Here is a 26,154-nt window from a genome sequence, read left to right as displayed (position 1 = left end):
ATAGTTTATATGTAGTCTTATTTAGTCACTTAGTTTTTTTATATATAGCTGATACTATGTGTAAAATATAATTTGTGCAGTTTTATTAATTTATGGTTAGGGGACATCGGGGTTATTTGGAACACTTATTTCTTTTGCGTTTCTTGAATCCTGTATTATAAAGAAAATTTGTTGCATGGTTTAAGCGATTGAACCTTACCTTTCATAATGCCGTTATAGACAGACCATGGAATTGTACTTGTTTTGAACTACATATGAAAATGTCGACCAATGCAAAGTCTTTCAAATATCTTACAGTCCAGAGAAATTTGAAACAAGTCTGGGATTATTTGAGTGTTTTAAAATCAAAGAATATAAAACAAACTTTTTAAGACTTTATTTTATTAAGAATAGGATATAAAGTATTATTAAGAAAAGTTCCATATTATTAGAGAAAGAGGCAGGCAGACCGGAATGAAAAAAAGCACGTTATTATAGAATAATTTGAGCAATGTATTTTAAGTTGGGTATTATACAGAACGAAAGTAATCGAGAGAGCGATCGAGAGTAGAGATAAAACAGGTAGATGGGAAAAATGAGAAATAGACATCGTAGATGACGCCGTAATAGAGGCAATGAGTAGTTAGATTAGAGATGAATTCCGTAATTCCTGAATCGCCTTGATCCAACACTTACAAAAAAAAAAAAAAAAAAAACATACAATAGAGAATTTATGTCTTCATTGTTTTTGGAACAAGTCAGGGACTATTTCGTGCAATTACTATAATTTGTTGAGTATTAAATTGTGTATTTTAGTTCAAAGAATGCGAATATGAAAGAACAAAAATGATCCGATCGATTGATGAAGATTTAATGTTCTAAATAATTCTGGCGTCAATTCTGCGCATTATTGCATATGATTTACAAAAATAGACATTACACATCAAAAAACAAACACAAATTGCTTTAAATATATTCAACTGATACGATATATTCAAAGTTTTTAAAAATAATTTTATTTTTCTTTCTTAATCGAAAAAATGCTGATTGTCAGAAATTACTTTGTCGTAAAACACATTTTTTATTAGAACGTGATTACAATATTTAAAGTAAATTTTGAACATGTATCTATACAAAGATATTTTCATTATTTCGAATAACACGGTATTCCAAATAGTCTTGGTCTCCCCTAATTTGTATTTTAAAGAAATTTTCTGTTATTGAACTAATATTTTAAGAGATAGTATTGAGATTATAAATGATATTTTTTATTATGATTTTATATTATAATTTTAAGGTTCTTGAAAATAATTTAATAAGGAGAAGTAAAAATGCCTTTTTGAAATGTAGTTTAAAAGATGTCCTAAAGATGTCTTTTTGTATCGACTAAATAAGATTAATTTTTACACATGCCATTTTTGTAATTGCATTTACAGTTTTAAAAATTATTTTTCTTAATTAAAGGCATTACATTCTATATTGATCGACTTTGTGCCGAGAACGTTAAATTTATATCTTTTTTTAAATCTAATCTTATTGCTAGTTTAACATGACATCTAGAACTGAGAACGAGTGCCAATATTTGCTCCAAACAAATATTTTATAGTCTTTTTCTACAAAATAATGTAGTGTAGATTACACGCAAAAACAACGTAGAATTACCGAAATTTGGCTTAGAAATATAAAAAATAAGTATGAAAATTCGTGCATTCAATGAAGATGAACTATGGTAAACAGAGCAATAATTATAATATAGTAGATGACTGATCTTGCATTAAATGATGCTGAAGTCGAAAAACAAGGACAGATAATGTATTTATGAATGTTGACAAAGAACTTTAGCTTATTTTATTTCGCACGTGACCACATACCAACCAAATCTCCACTGAAAAAAATTCTGTAATATCGATGTCGAGTGAGTTCAATCTTTAATGCTAATTAGCATCCTCTTGTTATATGCGCGAATCTTTTGCAACAAACTATATTTTAAAAGGATATTTACACTTCTGCTTCTCTCCTTATAAACTTAGCAGAAAATGCTTTTATTTTAAACATTAAGTTTCTAATTCTGTGAACTATTATTTAGAAGAAAACCTTATACATAAAATCTATTTTATACTTTTGTTTCTGAAAAAAATCATTTTTTTAATTATATTATAGTTTGCTCTGTAATATATAAAGTAACAATCTCTTTATTATTCTTAATTGTTATTTTATTTTTAGGACCATATGTATTTGCTATAAGTGTGAGCACTTATTTAGTTTCTAAAGAAATTTATGTCCTGGAGCACGAATTTTATAATGGGTTATCTCTATTAATAATATGTGTGGCAAGTGTAAAGCTATTTGGCCCAAAAATTGCTGCGATGTTGGACAAAGGAATAGATAAATACCATAATGACCTTAATGAGACTAGAAACAGTGAAATAGGTCAATATGAAGACCTAATTTCACATGAAAAGAAAGTACAATCGAGTTTGGATGGACAGAAAATGATAATGGATATTAAAAAGGAAAATATCAAGATGCAACTGGAAGCAACTTACAGGGAACGCATGGTGCAGGTTTATCAAGAGGTATAACATTGTGTTGTGTGATATAATATAAAATAATGAAATAATTAATGAGGTATCTATCACTGAAGAAATAAATTTACTTATGATTAATTACGACAAAATTTTATCTTTTTTTAAATTACAAGTATGATTAGTTCTTTCCGTTAATTTTTGCCTGCTAAATATGAATTAAATTTGTTTAAATTTGGTTATCAACTCATAATTTTAAGAAAAATGCATTTTGTTTTGTTTTGGTATGCTTTTTTGTTTTTGAAATATAGTAATTTGTAAATATTTTGTATTTCATGAATTAGAGTTAAATTATATTTTTTATTCTCATGTGATTTATTTATACATCTAAAAGATTAAAAAATAAATCAAGATGCAAATTTTTACTTATTTATTAAAATTGTTGACAAGTGATATTTATAATTAGAATAACATAAAAACTCAGATTTAATTTTTATTTGTTATTACTACAAAATTAATAAGGAAAAACACAAATTGATAGTTTTGATATATCAAGACATTTTTATTGTTGATCAGTATTATACAGGATGTTTTGCAAGGAATATACTTTATTAACTGAATGTCATTCTAATATTATTTATTTAAAATGCTTATTTTTAATTTGCAAACGTATTACTTTTTATTGTACATACAAGGGTTTTACGAAGGGTTTTTTTTCCCTATTTATGTAAAAACTTGTAATAAGTATAAGGAGAATAATATTCACTTGATAAAATAAAAATTTTAATATAATCAAAGTAATAATGAGTTTGTTATATTGTAGGGATCTAAAAATGTCGACGAGGAAGATCAAACATGTTTACATTCTTTAACTAAATTGAATTAATTATTTGATTTTAAAAGAATCTTGCGATATGAAAGATTAGCACGATTATATATACACAAGTACACAATCGTATTTTGTGCGGCTCGACTGTCTTACGCCAGTTTCATTCCGTTTGCCCTTTAATGCGATATGATGCGATAATTACACTGTAATCGAAGAGAATCTAATCGATAGGGCTTTTCTTACAGTATATTATTTTTTCGTCTATTATAATGTTAATAAAATTATCCATATCATAATATTGAGTCGAAAATTAATTTTCAGTGTATATGAACTTTTTTGCTTAGAATGATTTTTTCTAAAATACATTCTAAAGTTTTATTCTTTTTTTTGCTCAAATTTTTGTGTATTGTAATTTCGTGTATTGAAATGTCACGGCAGATCAAACGTCGATTTTTTTTTAATTTTTTACAGTTTTCATGTCAAAGTTTGAACAAAAACTGTCATTTTTAACTCAAATTGATTTCATTTTTTCGAAATGTTTTAAATTTTATTTAAATACTTTATATATTTAAAGCATATTTCTTGAAAATAAATCTACCCAATTTTTTTAAACTGAACATAGAAATCAAAATAGTGTAGTGGCTTATTTTCTATCAAGCATTAAACAGTTTTAAAGGAAGAGTCCAGGTTTGACAAACACAATTATCTTTGGCGTGTATTTGTGTAATTAATAATTTATTTTAAGCATTTATTATAAAAGAAAGAGAGGTAAGATGACGAACAAAGTGGTTAAAATGACGAATTGTTAATTTTTGTTACAAGGAAACTGTCACGGGTATCCGGCGCCAAATTGATTTTCCTTGAAATATGTTGTCAAACACGAAAATTTAAGAGACCCGTATTTTTTTATATGGGCGGAATTTCATGTTTAAGGGATGAACTACCTTTTTAAAATAAAACGGTATTTTTCTTTTGGGGCAAATATCGTCGAAAGTAGAGATAGAAAAAATTTTTTTTACTAAAGTTATACGTTTTAAGGAGTACTTTAAAGTTGTAAAAATTTTTGTTTTGTTTAACAAAATACCCTACCACTTAAAGTTTTTTTAAATAAAAAAAAAATTTTTTTTTAGCCACATTAAAGATTTATTATTATTATTATTTTTTTTTTTTTTCAAATCCAACCATATTTAATAAAACTTGAAAAATTTGAAAGAAATTGGGTAGTGGTGGTATTTTGTTAGACAAAACAAAAATTTTTTTTACAATTTTAAAGTACTCTTTAAACCGTACAAATTTTGTTAAAAAATTTTTTTCTGTCTTCTACTTTTGAAGATATTTGCCCCGAAAGAGAAATAATGTTTTTTTTTTAAGGGGTGTTTCACCCCCTAAATATGAGATTCTGCTAATATAAAAAATACAGGTTTCTGAGATTTTTGTGTTTAACAACATATTTCAAGGAGAATCAAATTGGTGCCGGACACTCGTGACAGTTCCTTTGTTAGTTAATAGCATGATAAACCGATACTTAATTTATTAGACTTTAAATGATAATAAATAATTTATGGTATTTTGATTTCAATCTGTCAACAAAAGTAGAATATAATAAGAAATTGGGTTGCACCTATATGTAATTTTTTGGTGTTTGTTTATAATGAATGACATAATAATAAATATTTTCATTAAAAAAAGAAACGCAATATACATTTTATAAAATCTATAAGATCACAATATTGTACGACTATAAACATACAATAATTTTTTATTTTTTTATATAATATTTATATTTAATAAATAAATAAACACGACGACTGTGGATAAGATGACGAACAGCATGCATAGACGAATTAGGGGCCTTGACCAGGGAAACACGGATAGGTGCTTTAGCACCTTTAGCCCCAGTAGTCTCTTTCCCACTGACCCGGCTTTCGACGCTTCTCTTAGATGAGATGGCTTTGAGGCTGCACCCGCGGCTTCTTTCCTCTGGTTCGACTTTCCTGCTTCCACCGTGGAGACGGTAACACTCTTTGGTTTCCTGGAAGGGGTCTGAGGTTAACCGGAAGCTTTGCAACGCTTTTCGGTCTAATCCTTACTTGACCAAATTTAAAACTGGCTTTGCAGCCATTTTTCTTGAGGTTGGGAGAGGCAATTTATTGACATCGTGAGGTAGATCATCTTTCCCCTGCGTTTTTCTTAGGATCCTATAGTCGGTAATGCTCAGGCCATTATTTTGACTCTTCATGAGCTTAAGGATTCTCTCACTCTTGTCTTCTACACTGTCCACTAAGAAGGTGACGATGATGGCTTTAGGTAGGTCCTTTTTCTCAACGGTTTTTAGTTTGACTTCCTCCCATGGAGAGAGGGGGCCCGCGTTCTCCGATAGCCATTTGGCAGCCGTGGCTTCGTCTGCACAGTTGAGGATCATTCGCCCTATGTGGGATCTAGGAACTTAGGCTTCACAGAGCCTTTCTCCAGGTCTACAATCTTCTGTAGGATTGGCTCCCGAATAGCCTTTATTTAGTCATTGGAGAGATTACCCAATCTTCTGGGTAACCTTGGTGGAGAATCCCTACTTTCTTGCGTACCACCGCTTGTTTGAAGTCGATGGAGTCTGTAGCTTTTAGTGCCGTTGAGGTGTGCCCTAGGACTTGTTTGCACCTGTAGGTTTTGGTTTTTTGGTTGAGCCGTCGGATCGGGCCCGCTTGGATTTCTTAATCTCCGGATCTTGGCTTAGCAGCTTGACTCGTCGCTTAGTCTTTCGGGATTCCTTGTTTTAGAAGCCACCTTAGCCTCTTTTTTGCAGCTCTGCTAAGGCGCTTGTTGCGCAGCTTGAGTCGCTCGACAAACTCTTGCAACTGGTCGGTGTGCTCCGCGCTAAAGCTATCCTCCTAGATGGTTGTGGGGGCAGTCGTTGCCTTTTCTACTTCCATCTTGTTGATTGATGCATTTAGAGTGGCATCTCCCTTTATTAGGTTGTTCTCTGATTTCATAAAAGTCCCACGAGAAGCTAGGCAAGGGATGGTTTGCCACGGCAGAACCTTGCATGCCGCAGTAAGGGAGTTTTAAAACTGGAAGTTTCCTTGTCTGCAGAGTCCGCATGCTAGAGGCCGAGCACCTCTTTGGGCACGCAACCAAACGCTGTTCCACCACTGGTTTGGAGTTTTTTTTAGAGAGGTAGTCTTCTCTAGGTCCGAGCGTTGAAGCTAAGACCCCCTCCCTACTGCTTGCGAGACATGTTCACAGACAGCAGTGGGTGGTATGTCGGGTGTGGTCATTAGCCACGATATGATGGCTTGGAGATGGTTTCTCGACCTTCTCTGGTCTAGATTCGTGGTGTTCTGCTAGACAGGGACACCTTGAGGTAGGTTGGGATTTATCACCTTGCTTCACGATCTTTGATAGGAAGAGGCTAGGACCTTAAAGTGCTGTATATCTGCCACTGGCTAAAAATAACCTTACCTCCAAGAACTCCATTTACTGTGATTATTAAATGCATGGTAAGGAATACATCGAACAGCATATGCTAAAACAGCACTATTTTTTTTGGGCTAAAGCGTGAAGCATTGATGAAAGTATAATGTATTATCTTTAGTTAGCTCTCGGTGACTTTTTTCAAATTTGTACAATTCTTTCTTGACATTTGAAGACGCATGATTTATATCCGAGTGTTTCACAATAGTATGTGAGTTAGCTGCACGACAATCTGCTATGGTTGAGCTGTTATCGTCATCTATTAATACTTCAACTTCCAGATTTTTTGATTGGAGAATTGTACAAGAAGTTATAATTTCCTTTGTAACGTCAGGTTCCATTGCTTTCGCAGTGTTCCAAAAATTAAATCGACAATCATGATTAGCTGGATTACTTTCGCTGTAGCATTTTTTACATTTTCTATTACGAGTTGAGTAATCAAGAATAAGTCCAGACATGGACTTGTTCTTGCTTACTCAAGAATCTTACCGATTATTGCTCCAAATCCATTTAAACTATCATAATTCCTTCCAACCTCTTCTGCTCCAACCCATATCGTATGAAACCATAATACGCACATTATTGAATGTTATTGATGCTTGCTCTACTTCAGACCTGTCTAGTGATGAATTAGGAATCAGGAAATTGGATTGCAAACTTTTTGACTTGTACAATACATAATAAAAAAGAGCAATATGTAAATAATATTTATGTAATTTTCATAAAAAGTTTATTATTATTAATTTATTAAATAATAATTTAATATATGGTACGTTTTATTAATTAATTTATAATTATTAATTTATGGCACATTTATTTACTTATTTTTTATAGTCAGAAGATATTGACCTTGATTCTTTTTGTAGGAATTGTGAGAATGATATTTTTAGAAAAAACATTAATAGTTACACTACCTCTTATTAATGATATTTACAATTTAATTATACTATGCTATTACGTATTAAAATAATTACAATAGTCGTTTAATTTTTTCTGTATTCTAAATGCTAGTTGTCGTTCCAAATCTGCTGCGTTCTGACAACTTTCCTCCGCAATACTCTATCGCCTGTCCAGCTTCTTGTTCATATCTTTTGCATGTCTCGAAGTTGATAGTTGGAATATTCAAACTATCGATTAATAATAATTTATTGAGATGCATATGTCCTAATTCACCATGAAGAACGCTTTAAAACAATTATAAGAATAGAATAAAAATTATGTTTGTATTGAAGAGAATCAGGATCTACAGGCTGCGTTTAAAAACGTCCGAGACATTTTATGTATCATTTTAGTTTTGTTTAACATTCGGTAAACAATAATGATAGAATGATACAAAACTCACTTGATGTTCGAATATAGTTCTGAGCCATAATAAAATGTATGGAGTTTCTAAAAGGCGGAATAAATATGGTGAAAGTGCCCTTACGGCTTTTTGAGTTGGCCTTTTTTCTAAGATAACATATAAAAAGACGCTTGCATACCAAATTTTAGATTTCTATATGGAGATATGAACAAGATAGAGCGAAAAAACGATTTTTTTACATTTTTACAATTTTCACTTAAACAAATCAAACAAAATTTTGAAAAAATTCTGAAAAATTAATTATACTTACAAGGAAAACGATAGAGGTGTCCACCTCCGATTTTGACGAGCTTTTAGTATGTTGTACAGATAAAAATAAGGGACACGTATTTTTTTATATGTGTTTGTTTTCACTTTTAGAGAGTGAAACACCCCTTGGAAGAAAATTAGTTCTTTTTTTTTGGGAAGCATATATCGTCGAAACTATAAGAGATACAGTGCTGTTATTCAGTCACTGAAGTCATTTTTTGTTACTTTTTTTTGCAAGTCATTAAAATGTTACTATTGTCCAGAAAGAGTCACTATTATCGCCTTTTTTGTCCTAAGTTGACATGAAATTTGCAAAATATGAGTGGGAGTGGTTCATTGATGAACTAATCAAAACTGTCTTATGGCAGATTTTTATTTTAAGGTCCCTAGCCTTCTAAGGTTTCCAATCAAATTCACTATTATCTAGTTATTTACTATGCCGAGCCGTTACAAGCGGAGTCGTGGCGCGACTGATATAAATTGCTGCTGAAAACAAAATCGCAAAGATGAAACATTTACCAAACAGACAAAAGAATTTTAGAAGAGTACACAACTGTTTGTCAAAGTATCGGCTGGTGCTGTCGCAAGTTGTGGCCATTTTCATTGCGCTATTGAGATATCTCCAACTTAACTTTATTTAATTTTTGATCTCTTTATATGTGCCCAGAGGTAAATATATTTATACATCAGAAATCGATTTGTATCAACTTGTATTCTTTCCTGAATAACTCTGTCTTTAAAGCGAGTCATTTTTTTTCAATTTAACTGCTCAATAACTTACATTATTTGGAAATAATTGTAAGAAACTAATGATGAAAATAGTTGACAGTGAATGTGCTGTGAATAAATAATTGACGCATGCTTTAGAAAAAATAAATGCTAAAAAGCGTTTTACAATTTAGCATGAAAAATACTGCTGCTAATTCAGAGAAATAGACTGTGCTATTAACATTTTTTTTTAGTATCTTAAAATTTTAATTACTTTAATATTTTTTAAAATTAGAACTTAATTAAAATTTTTACAAAGACTATTTATATTTTCAGTTATGACTAATTTATAATAGTAATTTTAAAGAAAATTTTTGAAGTGACAATTTTCAAGAAAACAAGGTTTTTCTTTTTTTTTTGTTAAATTAACAAAATGATTTAACGATTTTAACACCCCACACTTGGATTTTCAGTTTTTTAATACATTGATTATTTTTGGAATTTTGAATGCTGCAGTTAAGAAATTAATTTGATCGCTTTGATTATTTTGAAAAGATAGTGTTATAATTTTTGTATCCAAAAAGTATACTTTTGCAATACGCTTGAAACGAATGTGAAACATGGAAAAAGTGTCATGTTTTTTCAGTACAATGAGAAAAAATTATAAATTTTCGGCTATTTGGAGTAAAAGAGATGATGAGCAAGGATACAAAGCTGGAGAATGGGCAATGAAAGTTCAATCAAATGATAAAAAGGCATACTGTAAAGCTTGTCTGTATAAAATGGATGTATCGCAAAAGAGATTTCAAGCTATTATTCAACGTGCTTCGACAATTAAACATAGAAAAAATATGACAGCGCAAAAATCAGTTGGACAGATGCATCTGACTGTCAGCAATCGGGGCATTATCTTCGTCAGCCGGCGGTGTATTAAACAGTACAAAATTATTTTTTTAAAAAAGGTTAAAAGGCATTTATGCGTGCGCTAAAAATCTTTATTTTTTTAAATCAAATTTATATGTATTAATATTTTCTACAAAATCTCTTATTCAAACCTAAGTCGTATTTACTTAAAATAAATATCTTGAAATTGTGTAATCTAATAAAAATGATGGGGACTTCCGTTTCCGGTAGCGAGAGTGACTGACGTGTGTGTGTGGAGAGTGCGAGTGATAAACAGGTATTAGGGGATAGGGTGAGACGTGGTGGAGTGCGAGGAGGTGAAGGGAAAGGGAAGGGGCTGGTGGTAGAGGGTGAATAAGGGTAAAGGGCTGGGGGAAGAGAATAGGGAGACAGGAGGGATAGTAGGGTTGGGACGGGATTTGGAGGTTAGACGGGAGAGCAGGTTTAGAGTGTAGAGAGAAAGCAGAAAAGAGGGAGGGTAGCGACATCGGGCGGTAGAAGTGAGAAGCAGACCAGGAGAGAGTAAGTGCAGTAGCGGAAAATTTTGAATTAGAGTAACGTTTGAATTAGAGTAACCGATTTAATATCTTAATATATGATTTTATATTTTTGCATTTGCTACAGCGGTATAATAATTATAAAAATAAGCTAAAATATTGTAAAACTTGTTTAAATTGTTTTTTTTTTTTTTTTTACAACCCGACTGCAAGTAAATAAACTCGTGAATAGGAAGTAGGCAGGTTAGAGGAAAGACGAGATGGAGAGAGAAAGGGAAGTAGAGGAGGGTGGGGAGACCGAGCAAAGCAGAGGGGATGAGGGATAGAGCATATAGTCTATCGCTGATAGAGGCGTTTAAGAGAGGAGAGAAAGGAAGGAGATAGATGCATTACAGGCAGATGTCTTTAAGAAAAGTATAAAGGTAGTGAGATCGCCGGAAAAACAGCTAGAAAAGCAGTCGGAAAAACAGCTGGAAAGGCAAGAAGAAGGGGGGTTGAGTGAGATATTAAGGGAAGTAAGGGAGGGTTTTAAGGAAATTAAAGCGGAATTAAGAGAGGTAAAGGAGGGGAAAGCAGAGATGAGGGAATGGATGGAAGAAATGAGGAAAAGATTAGACAGCTTAGAGAAAAGAGTGGAAGAGATAGAGAAAGGTAGGGGGAGGGAGGAGAAAGAGGAAGGGGATGAGGAAAGGAAGGAAGAGGAAGGGGTAAAGCAGATGGAGAGAGGGAGAAAGGGAGAGATGAAGGAATTAGAAGAAAGGATGAAGAGAATAGAGTTAGAGGGGGAAAAGAGGAGAAGGGAAGAAAGGAAGATAAATATAATAGTAAAAGGAGTGAAAGCAAAGGAGAAGGGAATAGAGGGGTTAAGAAAAGAGATAGAAGAGATAGTGGAGGCAACGGGGGCGACAGCGAGAGTGGAAGGGATAAGGAGTATAGGGAAAAAAGATAAGGAAGGAAGGGAAATGGTATGGGTAAGATTAGCGAGTGTAAGGGAGAAAATTGAAGTGATGAAAGGAAAAGCAAAGCTGAGGGAAAGAAGGGAGTGGATAGTGGATGATTTGACAGAAAAGGAGAGAAGGATAGAGTGGTGGATAAGGAAGGAAGCGGAAAGAATAAGGAGGGAAGGTAGGAAAGTAAGAGTAGGTTATATGAAAATATGGATTGAGGAGAAATTATGGGTATGGGATGAGATTAAGGATGAGTTGAGGGAATGGCACGGAAAAAAAGTAAGAGAATGGAAGGGGGGAGGGATGGAGAAGGGTAGAGGAGTGGAAAAAGAGAAAGAGGATTTTTAGTAGGGAGGTGGACGGAGGGAGAGGGAGAGGGAGAAATAGAAGGAAATATAGAAAATGAGAAGCATAGGAAAAAGAGGAGGAATAAGAAAAAAGAGGATGGCAAAAAGTATAAAATAGGCTTTTGGAATGTGGCAGGCATGGAAAATAAAGAGAAGGATTTCAGGGAGAGACTAAAAGAATGGGATGTGATGTTCCTGAGTGAGACTTGGTTACAGAAGAAGGGATGGGAAAGAGTTCGAAAATGGCTGCCAAAAGGATACGTGTGGGATGTGCAAGAGGCGGCAAGGAAGAGTAAGAAAGGGAGGGCAATGGGAGGAATGATTGTGGGGATAAGAGAAGGGTTAGGGAGAGAAAAGGATGATAAGGAAAGAAAAGAGGAGGGATTACAAGCAGTAAAAGTAAATTTAGGGGGAGAGTGGTGGAGACTAACAGGAGTATATGTAAATAGAGATTTGGAGGGAAAAATGGGAAGGCTGAGAGAGTGGATGGAGGACAGAGAGGAAGGGGTGAGGGTGTTAATAGGAGGGGATTTCAATGCTAGGACGGGGAGAGAGGGGGGAAGAATAGGTGAGGATGAAGAGGGAGGGGCAGAACAAGGAAAGAGGAGCTCGAAGGATGAAAAGATGAATAGAGAGGGAAAAAAGCTATATGGTTATATTGGAGAATTGGGATGGTCAATATTGAATGGAAGCGTAAAGGGGGATGACGAGGGGGAATGGACGTATACAGGAGGGAAGGGAGGGACCGTAATAGATTATGTGATCAGGAATGAGGAGACAAGAAGGAAGGTGGAAAAGATGAAGTTGGAGGATTGGGTAGACTCCGATCATCAGCCGATAACGGTATGGGTTGAGGGAGGAGGCCGGAGGGAAGAGAGGACCAGGAAAAGGAAAGGGAGAGGAAGAAGGGGGGTTTGGACGGAGAAGGGAAAAAAGAAATTTGAGGAATACCTTGGGAAGAGGGATAGTGATGGTGAGGGGGTAGGGGAGGTTTGGAGGAAAATGAAAAGAAAAGTAGAAGTGGCATTAGAGAGAGTAGAGAAGGAAGAGAAGAAGGAACGGAGAGGATGGTGGGATGAGGAATGTAGGGATAGAAAAAGAGAGGTGATGGAGGAATTAAAATGGTGGATGAAGAGAGGGGGAGAAGGGAAAAAATATAAAGAAATGAGAAAGAGGTACAGGGAACATTGTGAGGAGAAGAAGAAAAAGGAGAGGGAAAGATGGGAGAGGGATATAGAAGGAATAAGATCCGACAAGGACGTGTGGAAGGTAGTGAATAAAGGAAGGAGTAAGAGAAAGAGAGTCAGGGAAGGGATTGAAATGGGGGAGTGGGAAAAACACTTTAGAGGGGTGCTGGGGGAAGTAGAGTGGGGGATAAGAGGGGAGGTAATGGGGAGAGGGGTAGAGGAGGAAGAAGAGATTAGTAGAGAGGAAATTGGTAGGGCGATAAGGAGATTGAGGGACGGAAAAGCGGCAGGAGGGGATGGGATTACGAATGAAGTATGGAAATATGGGGGAAAAGAAATAAGGGAATGGCTGTGGGAGATATGTAATAGAGCGTGGAAGGGAGAGGGATGGCCGGAAGATTGGAGAGAAGGGATAGTGGTACCGATAGTGAAAAAGGGGGAGGGGGAAAAGGTAGAAGACTATAGGGGGGTTACGCTTACGCAAACGGCGTATAAAGTGTACGCGGCGGTTTTGGCGGAGAGATTGAGGGAAGAAGTAGAAAATAAAGGGATATTATCACCGAGTCAAACGGGGTTTAGGAGAGGGATAGGAACGATAGATCACATATACGTATTAAATTATTTAATAAATAAGAAAATAGCGGAAGCAAAAGGCAAAATAGTAGTTATGTTCGTGGATATGAAAGCAGCGTTTGACTCGGTGGATAGGGAGATACTGGTACAGACAATGAGGAGGAAAGGAGTGAGAGAGAGTCTGGTGGTGAGGTTGAGGAAGTTTTGGAGGAAACAATAAGTAGAGTAAGGGTGGGGGAAAGAGAGGGGGGAAACTTTTGGACAAATAGAGGAGTGAGACAGGGATGTCCGTTGAGCCCATGCATGTTCACACTACTACTAGCGGATTTGGATGAGGAATTGGAGAAGGGGGGATGGGGGGGAGTAAAGGTGAAAGGAAGAAAAATTTATTCCCTGGCGTACGCGGATGATGTGGCGATGGTGGCAGAGGATGAAGCAGGGATGAAAGGGTTAATAAAAACATTAGAAGAATATGTAGAACAGAAAAGATTAGAAGTAAATGTGGAGAAGACAAAAGTGTTGAGGTGTAGAAGAGGGGGTGGGAGACAGAAAAAGATAATATGGAAATGGAAAGGAAATGAAATAGAGGAAGTGAAAAGGTATAAATATTTGGGCACATGATGATGGCAAATGGGGGACAGAAAGAACATATAGAGGAGAGAGTCAAAAAAGGAGCGGTGGTGATGAGAGAAGTATGGGGAATAGGGAAAAGGAAATTTGGAAAGAACTGGGCTAGAAGGATGTGGTTATTCGATAGGCTGGTATGGACGGTGGTTAGCTATGGGGCAGAAATTTGGGTGGAAAGAAAGGGAAAAGGTAGAGAGGATACAGGACAGGTACTTGAAATGGGTAATAGGGGTGGGAAGGTACACACCGGGGTACATGGTAAGGGAGGAGATGCAGAGGGAAAAATTAAGGGGAAGGGCAGGAATGAGGGCATGGAGTTATGAAAAGAAACTGTGAGATGGAGGAGGGGGGGAGTTGGCAAGGTTGTGTTGGGAGGAGATAAGAGGTAGAGCGAAGGAGGGAAAGGTGATGGGAAAATGGGAGGAAGAAAGAAGAAGTTTCTATAAAGAAAAGAGCTGGAACATCAAGGAGATAGAAAAGTTGAGAGAAGAGGGAGGGTTAAGGGGGGAAGAGGTGGTGGCAAGAGAGAGAAGGCGGCAGGAAGAGGAAAGGTGGGAAAAAATTAGGAGCTCAACAGATGGTACAGCAGAGTGAAGGGAAAGGGAGTGCCGGAGTACTTGAAGAGGGATTGGAAAGAGGAAAGATGGAAAAGGATTGTGAGGTTTAGGTTAGGAGATGGTATGAGAGGAGGTAGATACTGGGAAGAGAAAGAGAAAAGAAAGTGTAGGATATGTGGATGGGGAGAGGAAACGTGGGAGCATATATGGGAGGAATGCACGGATTGGGGGACGGAGAAGGGATGGCAGGAGATGGTAGGAGAGGTTTTAGGTGAGAGGGGGGAGGGAGAAGTTTGGTTGAGAAAATTGGTGGAGATGCGGGAGGGAGGAGGGTGGCTGGGTATGAATGAGAGTGTAGAAGGAAGAGAGGAAAGGGTGGAAGAAAGCGGCGGAAACGGAGGTCCAAAGAATGAGTGTGGAGGTGTGGATGGATGAGTGATTTTTCTCTCTCTCTCTCTCGTGCGTTGTAAAAGAAGCAATGAATAAAAAGGTTGAAACTATGTAAGCGGAGCGGAAGTCCGCAATGTACTCCGCAAGGAATAAAGTACCTACTACTACTACTAATAAAAATGATGTGCGTTTCTTCAAAAAAATGTATGAAATTTTTAAAGTGCGCTTATTATAAAGAGAATATACATTTCTACAAAATCAAAGTGGTAGTATTTGTATTCTACAAAATCTCTTATTTCAACCTAAGTATTATTTACTTAAAATAAATGTCTTGAAATTGTGTAATCTAATAAAAATGTATTTTCATTGAAAAATCTTTTATCAGTTTTAACCCAAGTGGTTGTATTTAATTTCAATAAGTTTCAATGGAATATATAACATTTGATTTTAAAAAATTAAAAAGGAAACAGTACAAAATGAAAAAATTTTATTGAAATAAAAATTTTTAATGCACAAAATCATGGCTCTGCTAGATAGGAAAAACAGAAAAGACATAAAGAATTCAATAAATGTAACACTTGTAAAGTATGCGTTATGAAAGCAATTTGCAAAATAAGCTTTAGTTTCTTTAACATTTAAGTAACATCGTAAGTTAAAAATTAAGATATCATCATTTGGATTTTATTAAAAAAATAAAGATTATTAAAAAATTAAAAATTCTTTATTTCAATAAAATTTTCTTATTTTTGTTAAAATATAAATTTTATTTAGGTTGAATTATATTACAAAATTTTAATATATTATTTATTTTCAATTAAATACCATTTGGGTTGGAAGATTTTTAATAACAATAGAGAAATAGTAGCAATTAGGTTTTGTATAGAAATTATTCAATTTTTCTCATTGCTTTTTCTATCTAGCAGCGCCATGATTTTGTGCATTAAAAATTTTTTATTTCAATAAATTTTTCTCATTTTGTACTGTTACCTCTTTAATTTTTTTAAATCAAATGTTATATATTTCATTGAAATTTATTGAAATTAAATACAACCACTTGGGTTAAAACTAAAGAAAGATTTTTTAATGAACATACATTTTTATACACAATTTCAAGACATTTATTTTAAGTAAATATCACTTAGGTTTAAATAAGAGATTTTGTAGAAAATATTAATACAAATAATTTTGATTGAAAAAAATTAAGATTTTTAGCACACGCATAGGCGCTTTTTTTTACCTTTTCGTGAAAAGGTAATTTTGTACTAATATTACACGTTTTGTAGTGTTAAGCGATATATATATTTCATGTGATAAAAGTTGTGATTTTAACTTAGAAGTAAGATTATAAAAAATTCATGAATATACAGGGTGTCACATTTTAAAAAGCGCACCTCGATAATTCTTCAATGAAACATTTTCAGTAAAAATGTTTCAGACAAAAATTGCATGGTTTTAAGGAGGTCATAAGATGGTGTCATTAATTTGACCTTGAATAGTTGTTTGAAGGTCACGTGAAGAACACCTTTAATTTTTTTAATGGGATTTCCTACTTTTTATTACATATTCTTGTAGTAGGAGTACAAATTGAAAACCGCCGTTTTTTGTCAAAATTTGAGGATTGATTGTTGAAAAATGGTTACATACTTATTCTTGAAAGTATTGTCCATCGCTGGCCACTACTTTCTCCCACCTTTCGGGCAGCATACGAATCCCGCGTCGAAAAAACTGCTCGTCTTTTGCGGCGATCCACGAATCGACCTAGTTTTTGGCCTCTTCGTAATAATGGAAGTGCTGCTCAGCCAGGCCATGCGCCATTGATCGGAACAAGTGGTAATCTGAAGGGGCGATGTCAGGAGAATACGGCGGATGAGGTAAGACGTCCCATTTCAATGTTTCCAGATAGGTTTTAACGACCTGAGCAACATGTGGCCGAGCGTTGTCGTGCAGCAACATCACGTTTTTCCTGCAATGCTCGGCTCAAACGCATTAGTTGTGTTCGGTAGCGAGCTCCTGTGATGGTTTCACCCGGTTGCAACAGCTCATAATAAATCACGCCGAGCTGGTTCCACCAAATACACAGCATGAGCTTCGAGCCATGGATGTTTGGCTTGGCCGTCGATGTTGATGCATGGCCGCGGTAGCCCCACGATTTTTTTCGCTTTGGATTATCATAATGGATCCACTTTTCATCGCCGGTTACAATACGATGCAGAAAACCCTTCCGTTTTTGCCGTTGGAGCAGCTGTTCGCACGCGAAAAAACGCCGTTCGACGTCTCTCGGCTTTAATTCGTATGGCACCCAGTGTCCATGCTTTTGGATCATTCCCATGGTTTTCAAACGATGTGAAATAGCTTGTTGAGTCACGCCCAATGAATCTGCAAGCTCCTGTTGCGTTTGAGATGAATCTTCATTCAGTAATGTTTCCAATTGTGCGTCTTCAAACTTTTTCACCTGTCCGGGACGCTTCTTGTCTTCTACGCCGAAATCACCACTTTTGAAGTGTTGGAACCATTCTCGACACGTTCTTTCACTAATGGAAGCCTCACCATAAGTTTTTACAATCATTCGACGCGCCTCAGCCGCAGATTTTTTCGAATTGAAGGCAAAAAGCAAAACTTCCCACAAATGACGCTTATTGAGCACAAATTTCGAAATTTTCGATCACAAAAAAATATATAACGCCGATAAAAATTCACAACTGCAATGATAAGGAATTGTTGCCAGATGCCCAACCTTACATTTAAAATTTTTGATCTAACGTTTGATCTAACTAAGCATTTACCACTGGCGCCATCTACTGGAAAACGGCGGTTTTCAATTTGTACTCCTAAAAGCTTATCTCGAGACTTTTCCAAAACACTACAAGAAAGTTTATTTTTGTTGAGTACTTTCCGAGTTGTGAGGCTTGAAAGCTACAGTATACTGTAACTTTTAAGCGTCATAACTCGGAAAGTCCTCAAGGAAAGACTGGTGCGCGTACTATGTGTATAAAGAGATTTTTAATTATTTTTGGAAAATGGAAATGTCGCATCATAACTGTCATATACCGTTGAATTTGTAATAAATTAAGCTTTAATTGGCCTATAGAAAAAAAAAATTTTTTTGGAAAAAATAGGAGTGGAGGAAAGTATTAAAAAAATTTTTTTAAAGGTTTTTTAACATTGTTATAAAGTACTCTTTAAACCATTTATTTTTCTATTTATACATTTTTCTCTATCTCTTATAGTTTCGACGATATACGCTTCACAAAAAAAAAACCGATTTTCTTCCAAGGGGTGTTTCACCCCCTAAAAGTGAAAACGGGGGACAGGATCCGATAGTGTACAGTACGATAGTCCACCAACCAATCATCTTAACTTATCTAATCCAACCAACAGAAAAACTCTCTGGGCATTGGCCGCTGTGAGTGGTGGTGTGCTATCGGTCGCGTGTGCTATCGGGATCCGCCCAAAAATGGGCATGTATAACAAAATACGTCCTTTACTTTTATCTGTACTACAACATATTAAAAGCTCGTCAAAATCGGAGGAAAACACCTTTGTCGCTTTCTTTGTTAGACATCAATAAAAATATTTTTTTACATTTGTTTCCGGTGCAAATTTCGATTATAAAAAAATAAAAATAACTTTTAAACATTTTTTTATCCTGATTTTATTGATTGACTTCCTTGAAAAAATTATATGTGATTTCTGTTCTCAACTTCTACAACTTTTTTTTTTAGATTTCTTCAAAAGATAGGCCACAATGAAAAAAATATTTTTTTGTTAATTTTTTTAAAAAATGAGCAGGTAAATTGTTTTTATTAGTTTTTTAACATTTTATTTATCTATAAAATTCCATATTGAAATGTTTTGCTGATCATAAGTTGAAAGTTCGTGATAACTAAATTATTTTTCAATTTTTATAATTCCATAACATAAGATTTTTATTTCATAAATATGTAAAATAATTTAGCTATCACTAATTTTTAACTTGTGATCAGCAAAATATTTCAATATGGAATTTTATAGACATATAAAACGTTAAAGAGCTGATAAAAATAATTTACCTGCTCATTTTTTGCAAAAAATGAACTAAAAAATGTTATTTTAATTTTTTGTTATTGTGGCCCACCTTTTGAAGAAATTTGAAAAAAGTATATGTTGCAGGAGTTAGTAGGAACAAAGATCACATGTAATTTTTTTAAGGTGGTCCATCAACAAAATCAAGGTGGAAAAAATATTGAAAAGTTATTTTTATTTTTTTATATTCAAAATTCGCACCAAAAAGATATGTAAAAATATTATAATTAATAATAATAATAAGAAAGCCTTCATTGGTGGTAGCTAGATCTTGGTGCCTATATTTATTCGTGTGATTTTATATACTTCATCGAATTCAACCAGAATGTGCGCCGAATTGTTTTTTCGGTCGTAACACAGCATGTTGAATAAGAAGAAGTAATACGAGGTGTGTTCAAAAAGTATCGCGAATTTTGAATTTTCGCGGGTTACGTATATTCGAATTTCGATCTTTTTGTGGCGTTATGTTGGTACTCATGTCTCTCACTTATGCCGACAAGCTCGGCCATTTTGAATGTTCACTTAATTGTTGACAGCTGCTTTGCTTGCACGTGTTTTGGATCGTCTTCGATTTTTACCTATTCAAAAAAATGGATCAAAGAACCTGTATCAAATTTTGTGTGAAAAACGAAATTAAGTGCGCGGATGCATTCCGAATGTTGACTGTGGCATACGGAGAAGCTACCTTGGACCGAAGCAACGTTTATCGGTGGTACAAAATGTTCTCAGAAGGCCGAGAAGATGTGAACGACGAAGAGCGTGCCGGACGCCCGAGCACTTCAACAACAGACGAAAAAATTAATGAAGTGGAGAAAATGGTATTGGCCAATCGTCGAATCACCGTTAGAGAAGTTGCTGAGGACCTAAACATATCGATTGGCTCGTGCCATTCGATTTTTATCAATGATTTGGGCATGAGACGGGTCGCCGCGAAATTCGTACCAAAATTGCTCAATTGCGACCAAAAACAGCATCGCATGAACATTGCTAATGAGATGTTGGACTCTGTCCGCGACGACCCAAATTTGCTCCAGAGGGTCATAACTGGTGACGAATCGTGGGTTTATGGTTATGACGTGGAAACCAAAGCTTAATCATCTCAATGGAAGCTGCCGCACGAACCAAGACCGAAAAAAGCGCGCCAAGTTCGGTCGAATGTGAAAGTTTTGCTGACAGTTTTCTTCGATTGCAGGGGCGTGGTGCATCATGAGTTCTTGCCACAGGGTAGAACGGTCAATAAGGAATATTACCTGCAAGTTATGCGCAATTTGCGCGAAGCAATCCGCCAGAAACGCCCGGATTTGTGGAAGAACAAAAATTGGCTTTTGCACCACGATAACGCCCCTGCTCACAAATCGTTGCTTGTGCGCGACTTTTTGGCCAAAAACAACACACTAATGATGCCGCAGCCACCGTATTCCCCAGATCTGGCCCCCTGTGACTTTTTCTTGTTCCCTAAACTGAAGAGGCCCATGAAAGGATGACGTTACGCTACGCTTGACGAGATAAAGACGGCATCGAAGGAGGAGCTGAACAAGATAAAAAAAAATGATTTTTTGAAGTGCTTCGAAGATTGGAAAAACCGTTGGCACAAGTGTATAATATCTCATGGGGATTACTTTGAAGGGGACAAAATAGATATTCATGAATAAATAAATAATTTTTGAAAAAACACAAAATTCGCGATACTTTTTGAACACACCTCGTATTACGATTTTTATTTAATTAAGTAATTTAATATAATAATTGATGCTGATTTGCATCTATATACCCATTCCCCCCCTGAAAAAACTGTAAAGAATTTTATTGCGAAAGATAACACCCCATCCAGAGTTTGAACCTGGCATCTCCGGAATCTCCGGTTCCGGCGTCTTACCACCTTGACCACTGGGGCGCAGTAATATTTCTAGCAATATTTGTATATGAGTGACAATGCACTTGAGGCGCGCGATTTAAAATAGAGATATGTTTTTTGGATCGATAATGTAATAACACAATGATAATAAGAAAGCCTTCATCGGTCATAGCTAGATCTTAGTGCCTATATTTATTAGTGTGATTTTATATACTTTATTATTATTAATGTTTAAGTGTAATATTAAAATGTAATATTAAATTAAGTGTAATATTATTAATGTCTAACAATAAGTGTAATTTCATATTTATAAAATAAAAACTTTATGTTATGGAATTATAAAAATTGAAAAATAATTTAGTTATCACTAAGTTTTAACTTGTGATCAGCAAAACATTTCAATACGGAATTTTATAGACAAATAAAACGTTAAAGAGCTGATAAAAACATTTTATCTGGTCATTTTTTGAAAAAAAATTAACGAAAAAATTTGAATTTTAATTTTTCTATTGTGGTTCACTTTTTGAAGAAATCTAAAAAAATATATGTTGTAGGAGTTGGGAACAGAGATCACATGTAATTTTTTCAAAGTGGTCAATTAACGAAATCAGGGTGAAAAAAATGTTTAAAAGTTATTTTCATTTTTTTACAATTGAAATTTACACCGAAAACAAATGTAAAAAGTACAATATTTTTATTAATACCTTAGTGTAATTAATTTTTCAGAATTTTTTCAAAATTTTGTTTGACTTGTTACTAACAAGGAAACACAGGGAAGTGTCCGCCTCAGATTAAAACGAGTTTTTAATATGTTGTAGTACTGATAAAAATAAGGGATACGTTTTTTTTTATACGTGCCCATACGCACTTTAAGGGGGTGAAACACCCCTTTGAAGAAAATCGGTTTTTTTCTTTTGAAGTGTATGCCGTCGAAACTATAAGAGATAGAAAAAAATGTTTTAAATTTAAGTTGAATGGTTTGAAGAGTAATTTATGACAGCGGAAAAAAAATTTTTAAAAAAAATTTTTTTTAATACTTTCCCCCACCACTTACCTATTTTTTTTCAAAATTTTTATTTTTTTTATAAGCAAAATAAAGCTTATTTTATTACAAATTCAACGGTATATGATAAAGTTACGATACAACATTCCCATTTTCCAAAAATAATTAAAAATCTCTCGATACGCACGGTACGCGCACCCGTCCGCGCGTTCGTGCGCTACAAGTGACTCCCTTCGATTTCGACGTGCCTTTAATGTGTTGTACAGATTAAAATAAGGGACACGTATTTTTTACACGTGTCCTAATACACTTTTAAGGGTGAAACACCCCTTTGAAGAAAATCGGGTTTTTTCTTTCGAAGCGTGTATCGTCGAAACTATAAGAGATAATAAAAAAAAAACTCCCGACTGCAAAAGTTGGTTTAATAACAAGAATTAAAAAGTTTAAGATTAAAAATTAATTAATAACAAAAGAATTAAAAATTTAAAAAATAATTTAAAAAATTATAAAGTTAATTAAAATTAAATAAAAATTAAAAAATTAAAAACTTAATTACAAAAATTACAAAAATAAAAAAAACCAACAAATTAATAAAAATTAACTAAATTAACAAATTCAGTAAAAAATTGGAAATAAAAAACAAATTAACATAAAAACAGAAAAACAACAAAACTAAAAAATAATAATAAAAAGATTGCTTTAAAAAGTTTGAAATAAAAATTAATTAAACAATTAAAATAATAACAAAAATAAAACTACGGATACTAAAAAATAGTTTTAAAAGTTTGAAATAAAAATTAATTAAAGCAAATACTAATACTTGACATTTTAAATGCTAATTATACTTTTAGCACATTATTGTACCAATTAAAAATTAAAATTGAAATTTACACTTTGTTTAATAAAATACTTTTTTTTTCAATAATAAATTGTACTTAACCAGCAGTCGGGAGACGCCACGCTGAATGTTATAACTATTCAGGATATAATGTAATGTTATATTTATTATTTAGCGTGGCGTCTCCCGACTGCTGGTTAAGTACAATTTATTATTGAAAAAAAAAAGTATTTTATTAAACAAAGTGTAAATTTCAATTTTAATTTTTAATTGGTACAATAATGTGCTAAAAGTATAATTAGCATTTAAAATGTCAAGTATTAGTATTTGCTTTAATTAATTTTTATTTCAAACTTTTAAAACTATTTTTTAGTATCCGTAGTTTTATTTTTGTTATTATTTTAATTGTTTAATTAATTTTTATTTCAAACTTTTTAAAGCAATCTTTTTATTATTTTTTAGTTTTGTTGTTTTTCTGTTTTTCTGTTAATTTGTTTTTTATTTCCAATTTTTTACTAAATTTGTTAATTCAGTTAATTTTTATTAATTTGTTGGTTTTTTTTATTTTTGTAATTTTTGTAATTAAGTTTTTAATTTTTTAATTTTTATTTAATTTTAATTAACTTTATAATTTTTTAAATTATTTTTTAAATTTTTAATTTTTTTGTTATTAATTAATTTTTAATCTTAAACTTTTTAATTCTTGTTATTAAACCAACTTTTGGCAGCAGTCGGGAGTTTTTTTTTTATTATCTCTTATAGTTTCGACGATACACGCTTCGAAAGAAAAAACCCGATTTTCTTCAAAGGGGTGTTTCACCCTTAAAAGTGTATTAGGACACGTGTAAAAAATACGTGTCCCTTATTTTAATCTGTACAACACATTAAAGGCACGTCGAAATCGAAGGGAGTCACTTTTGTAGCGCACGAACGCGCGGACGGGTCCGCGTACCGTGCGTATCGAGAGATTTTTAATTATTTTTGGAAAATGGGAATGTTGTATCGTAACTTTATCATATACCGTTAAATTTGTAATAAAATAAGCTTTATTTTGCTTATAAAAAAAATAAAAATTTTGAAAAAAAGTAGGTAAGTGGTGAGGGAAAGTATTAAAAAAAATTTTTTAAAAAATTTTTTTCCGCTGTCATAAATTACTCTTCAAACCATTCAACTTAAATTTAAAACATTTTTTTCTATCTCTTATAGTTTGGGCGGCATACACTTCGAAAGAAAAAAACCGATTTTCTTCAAAGGGGTGTTTCACCCCCTTAAAGTGCGTATGGGCACGTATAAAAAAAAACGTATCCCTTATTTTTATCTGTACTACAACATATTAAAAACTCGTTTTAATCTGAGGCGGACACTTCCCTGTGTTTCCTTGTAAGTAAAAATTGTGAAAATGTAAAAAAATATGTTTTTTGCTCTATCTTTGTCACGTCTTCATATAGAAATCTAAAATTTGCTATGTAAACGTCTTTTCATATAAATTATCTTAGAAAAAAGGCCAACTCAAAGAGCATTTTCACCATACTTATTTCGCTAGATCCTTTGCTTTGAATAGCAGATACATTTATATGAACTTACCGATTATTGCTTTAGTATTTACGTCGAAACGAGACAAGCGTTGATTTGTTCAGCTATGGTGTTTACCCGTGGCGACTGTATTCAGGAATAGATACTTGTGGCATCTAATCAACAGTATTGAGCCCAAGTCTGCGCATTTCCTTTTTTATATATTGTAGAGAAAGAGCTTCCTTGCATGATACATCATAATTGTTTAGCGAAAACAGAAAATTCAACTACGCTGCGTCCTACCATGTAATCCTATTGCGATATTTCTTCTTGTACTAAATTCAGTTTGGAGTTTGCGTTAATTTTTCGTGTATTTATTGTTTTGCAATTTGGACTTTGTTTCAGTCTTTATTGATATACCGCTTCTGTAACTAATTTGCTTTTCCATCGTCTTTTTTTGCATTTCGGCATTTTTCTCGATCTTGTATCACGTCTCACGATTGTAAATATTAGTGTACAACTTTGTTTCCGCCGTTTTTTTTTTCGACATTCGAGTCTTTATTGTAAAAAACTGGTTGTACATTTATGATTCAAAACATTGTCTATCGCTGACCACTAATTTCTCCCATCTTTTGGGCAGCGTACGAATCCCGCGTCGAAAAAATACTCATTTTTTTAAGCAATTCACGTATTGATCCAATTTTTGACTTTTTCATAAAAACGAAAGTGCTGGTCAGCCAGACCGTATGCCATTGATTGAAATAAGTGATAGTCAGAGGGTGCAATAGGGAGAATACGGCGAGAGGGGTAGGACTTCCCATTTCAACGTTTCCAAGTATGTTTTGATCGATTTTGCGACATGCGGTCAAGCATTGTCATGCTGCAAAATCACTTTATCGCGTCTCTTGTTGTATTGCGGCCATTTGTCTTTCAATGCTTGACTTAAACGCATTAATTGCTTTTGATACTAATTTCCTGCGATTGTTTCAGACGGTTTTAGCAGCTCATAATACACTACCCCGAGATGGTTCCACCAAATACAGACCATGACCTTTGAACTGTGAATATTCGGTTTGGCCGTCAACGTAGAAACATGGTTGGGAAGTCCCCATGATTTTCTGCGCTTGGAGTTATCATAATAAACACATTTTTCGTCCCCAGTCACAATGCGATGCAGAAATCTCTTTTGTTGTCTTTCAAGCAGCTGTTCACAAGCAAACAAACGTCGTCACACAAACAAACAACTCTTGGCTTCAAGTCGTATTGCACCTAATTTTGTTGTTTCTGAATTATTCCCAACGCTTTTAGTCATTTTGAAATGGCTAGTTGAGTCACTCCCAATGATCCTACCAATTCTTCTTGCGTTTGACACGAGTCTTCATGAAGTAATGCCTCTAATTTTGCATCTCGAAAACCTTCTCTCTTCCACTGCCATACCGATCTTTGATGTCAAAATCACCGTTCTTAAAGCGTTGAAACCGCTTACGACACGTTCTTTCACTAATAGCGGTCTTGCCATAAGTATATAAGAGCATTCGATGAGCCTCAGCTGCAGATTTTTTCATATTAAAGCAGAAAATTAAAACTTCCCGCAAATGACAAGAATTTGGCTCGTAAACTGACATTTTCAATCGAAAATAACTTTACGATGCGGACACAAATCGACTAATGTTTTGATGGGGTTATGTTGACAAATGCCCAAGCTTATTGTATAACGTCTACATCTGTTTATTTT

General features: G+C 34.0%; 1 protein-coding gene across 1 annotated transcript in view; it reads left to right on the top strand.

Moving 5' to 3' along the window:
- LOC105195850 (ATP synthase subunit b, mitochondrial) overlaps nucleotides 1–26,154 on the top strand; it is a 99,721-nt gene that overhangs the window by 61,256 nt on the left and 12,311 nt on the right. The window contains exon 3 of the mRNA XM_026140667.2: nucleotides 2,203–2,555. Within this exon, the coding sequence (XP_025996452.1) occupies nucleotides 2,203–2,555 (353 nt within the window). The remainder of the gene's footprint in view (nucleotides 1–2,202; nucleotides 2,556–26,154) is intronic.

This window comes from Solenopsis invicta, chromosome 10 (assembly GCF_016802725.1).
Source record: "Solenopsis invicta isolate M01_SB chromosome 10, UNIL_Sinv_3.0, whole genome shotgun sequence".
Classification (NCBI taxonomy): domain Eukaryota; kingdom Metazoa; phylum Arthropoda; class Insecta; order Hymenoptera; family Formicidae; genus Solenopsis; species Solenopsis invicta.
The sequence above is the reverse complement of the archived record's forward strand: the minus strand, read 5'-3'. Positions and strand labels throughout refer to the sequence as shown.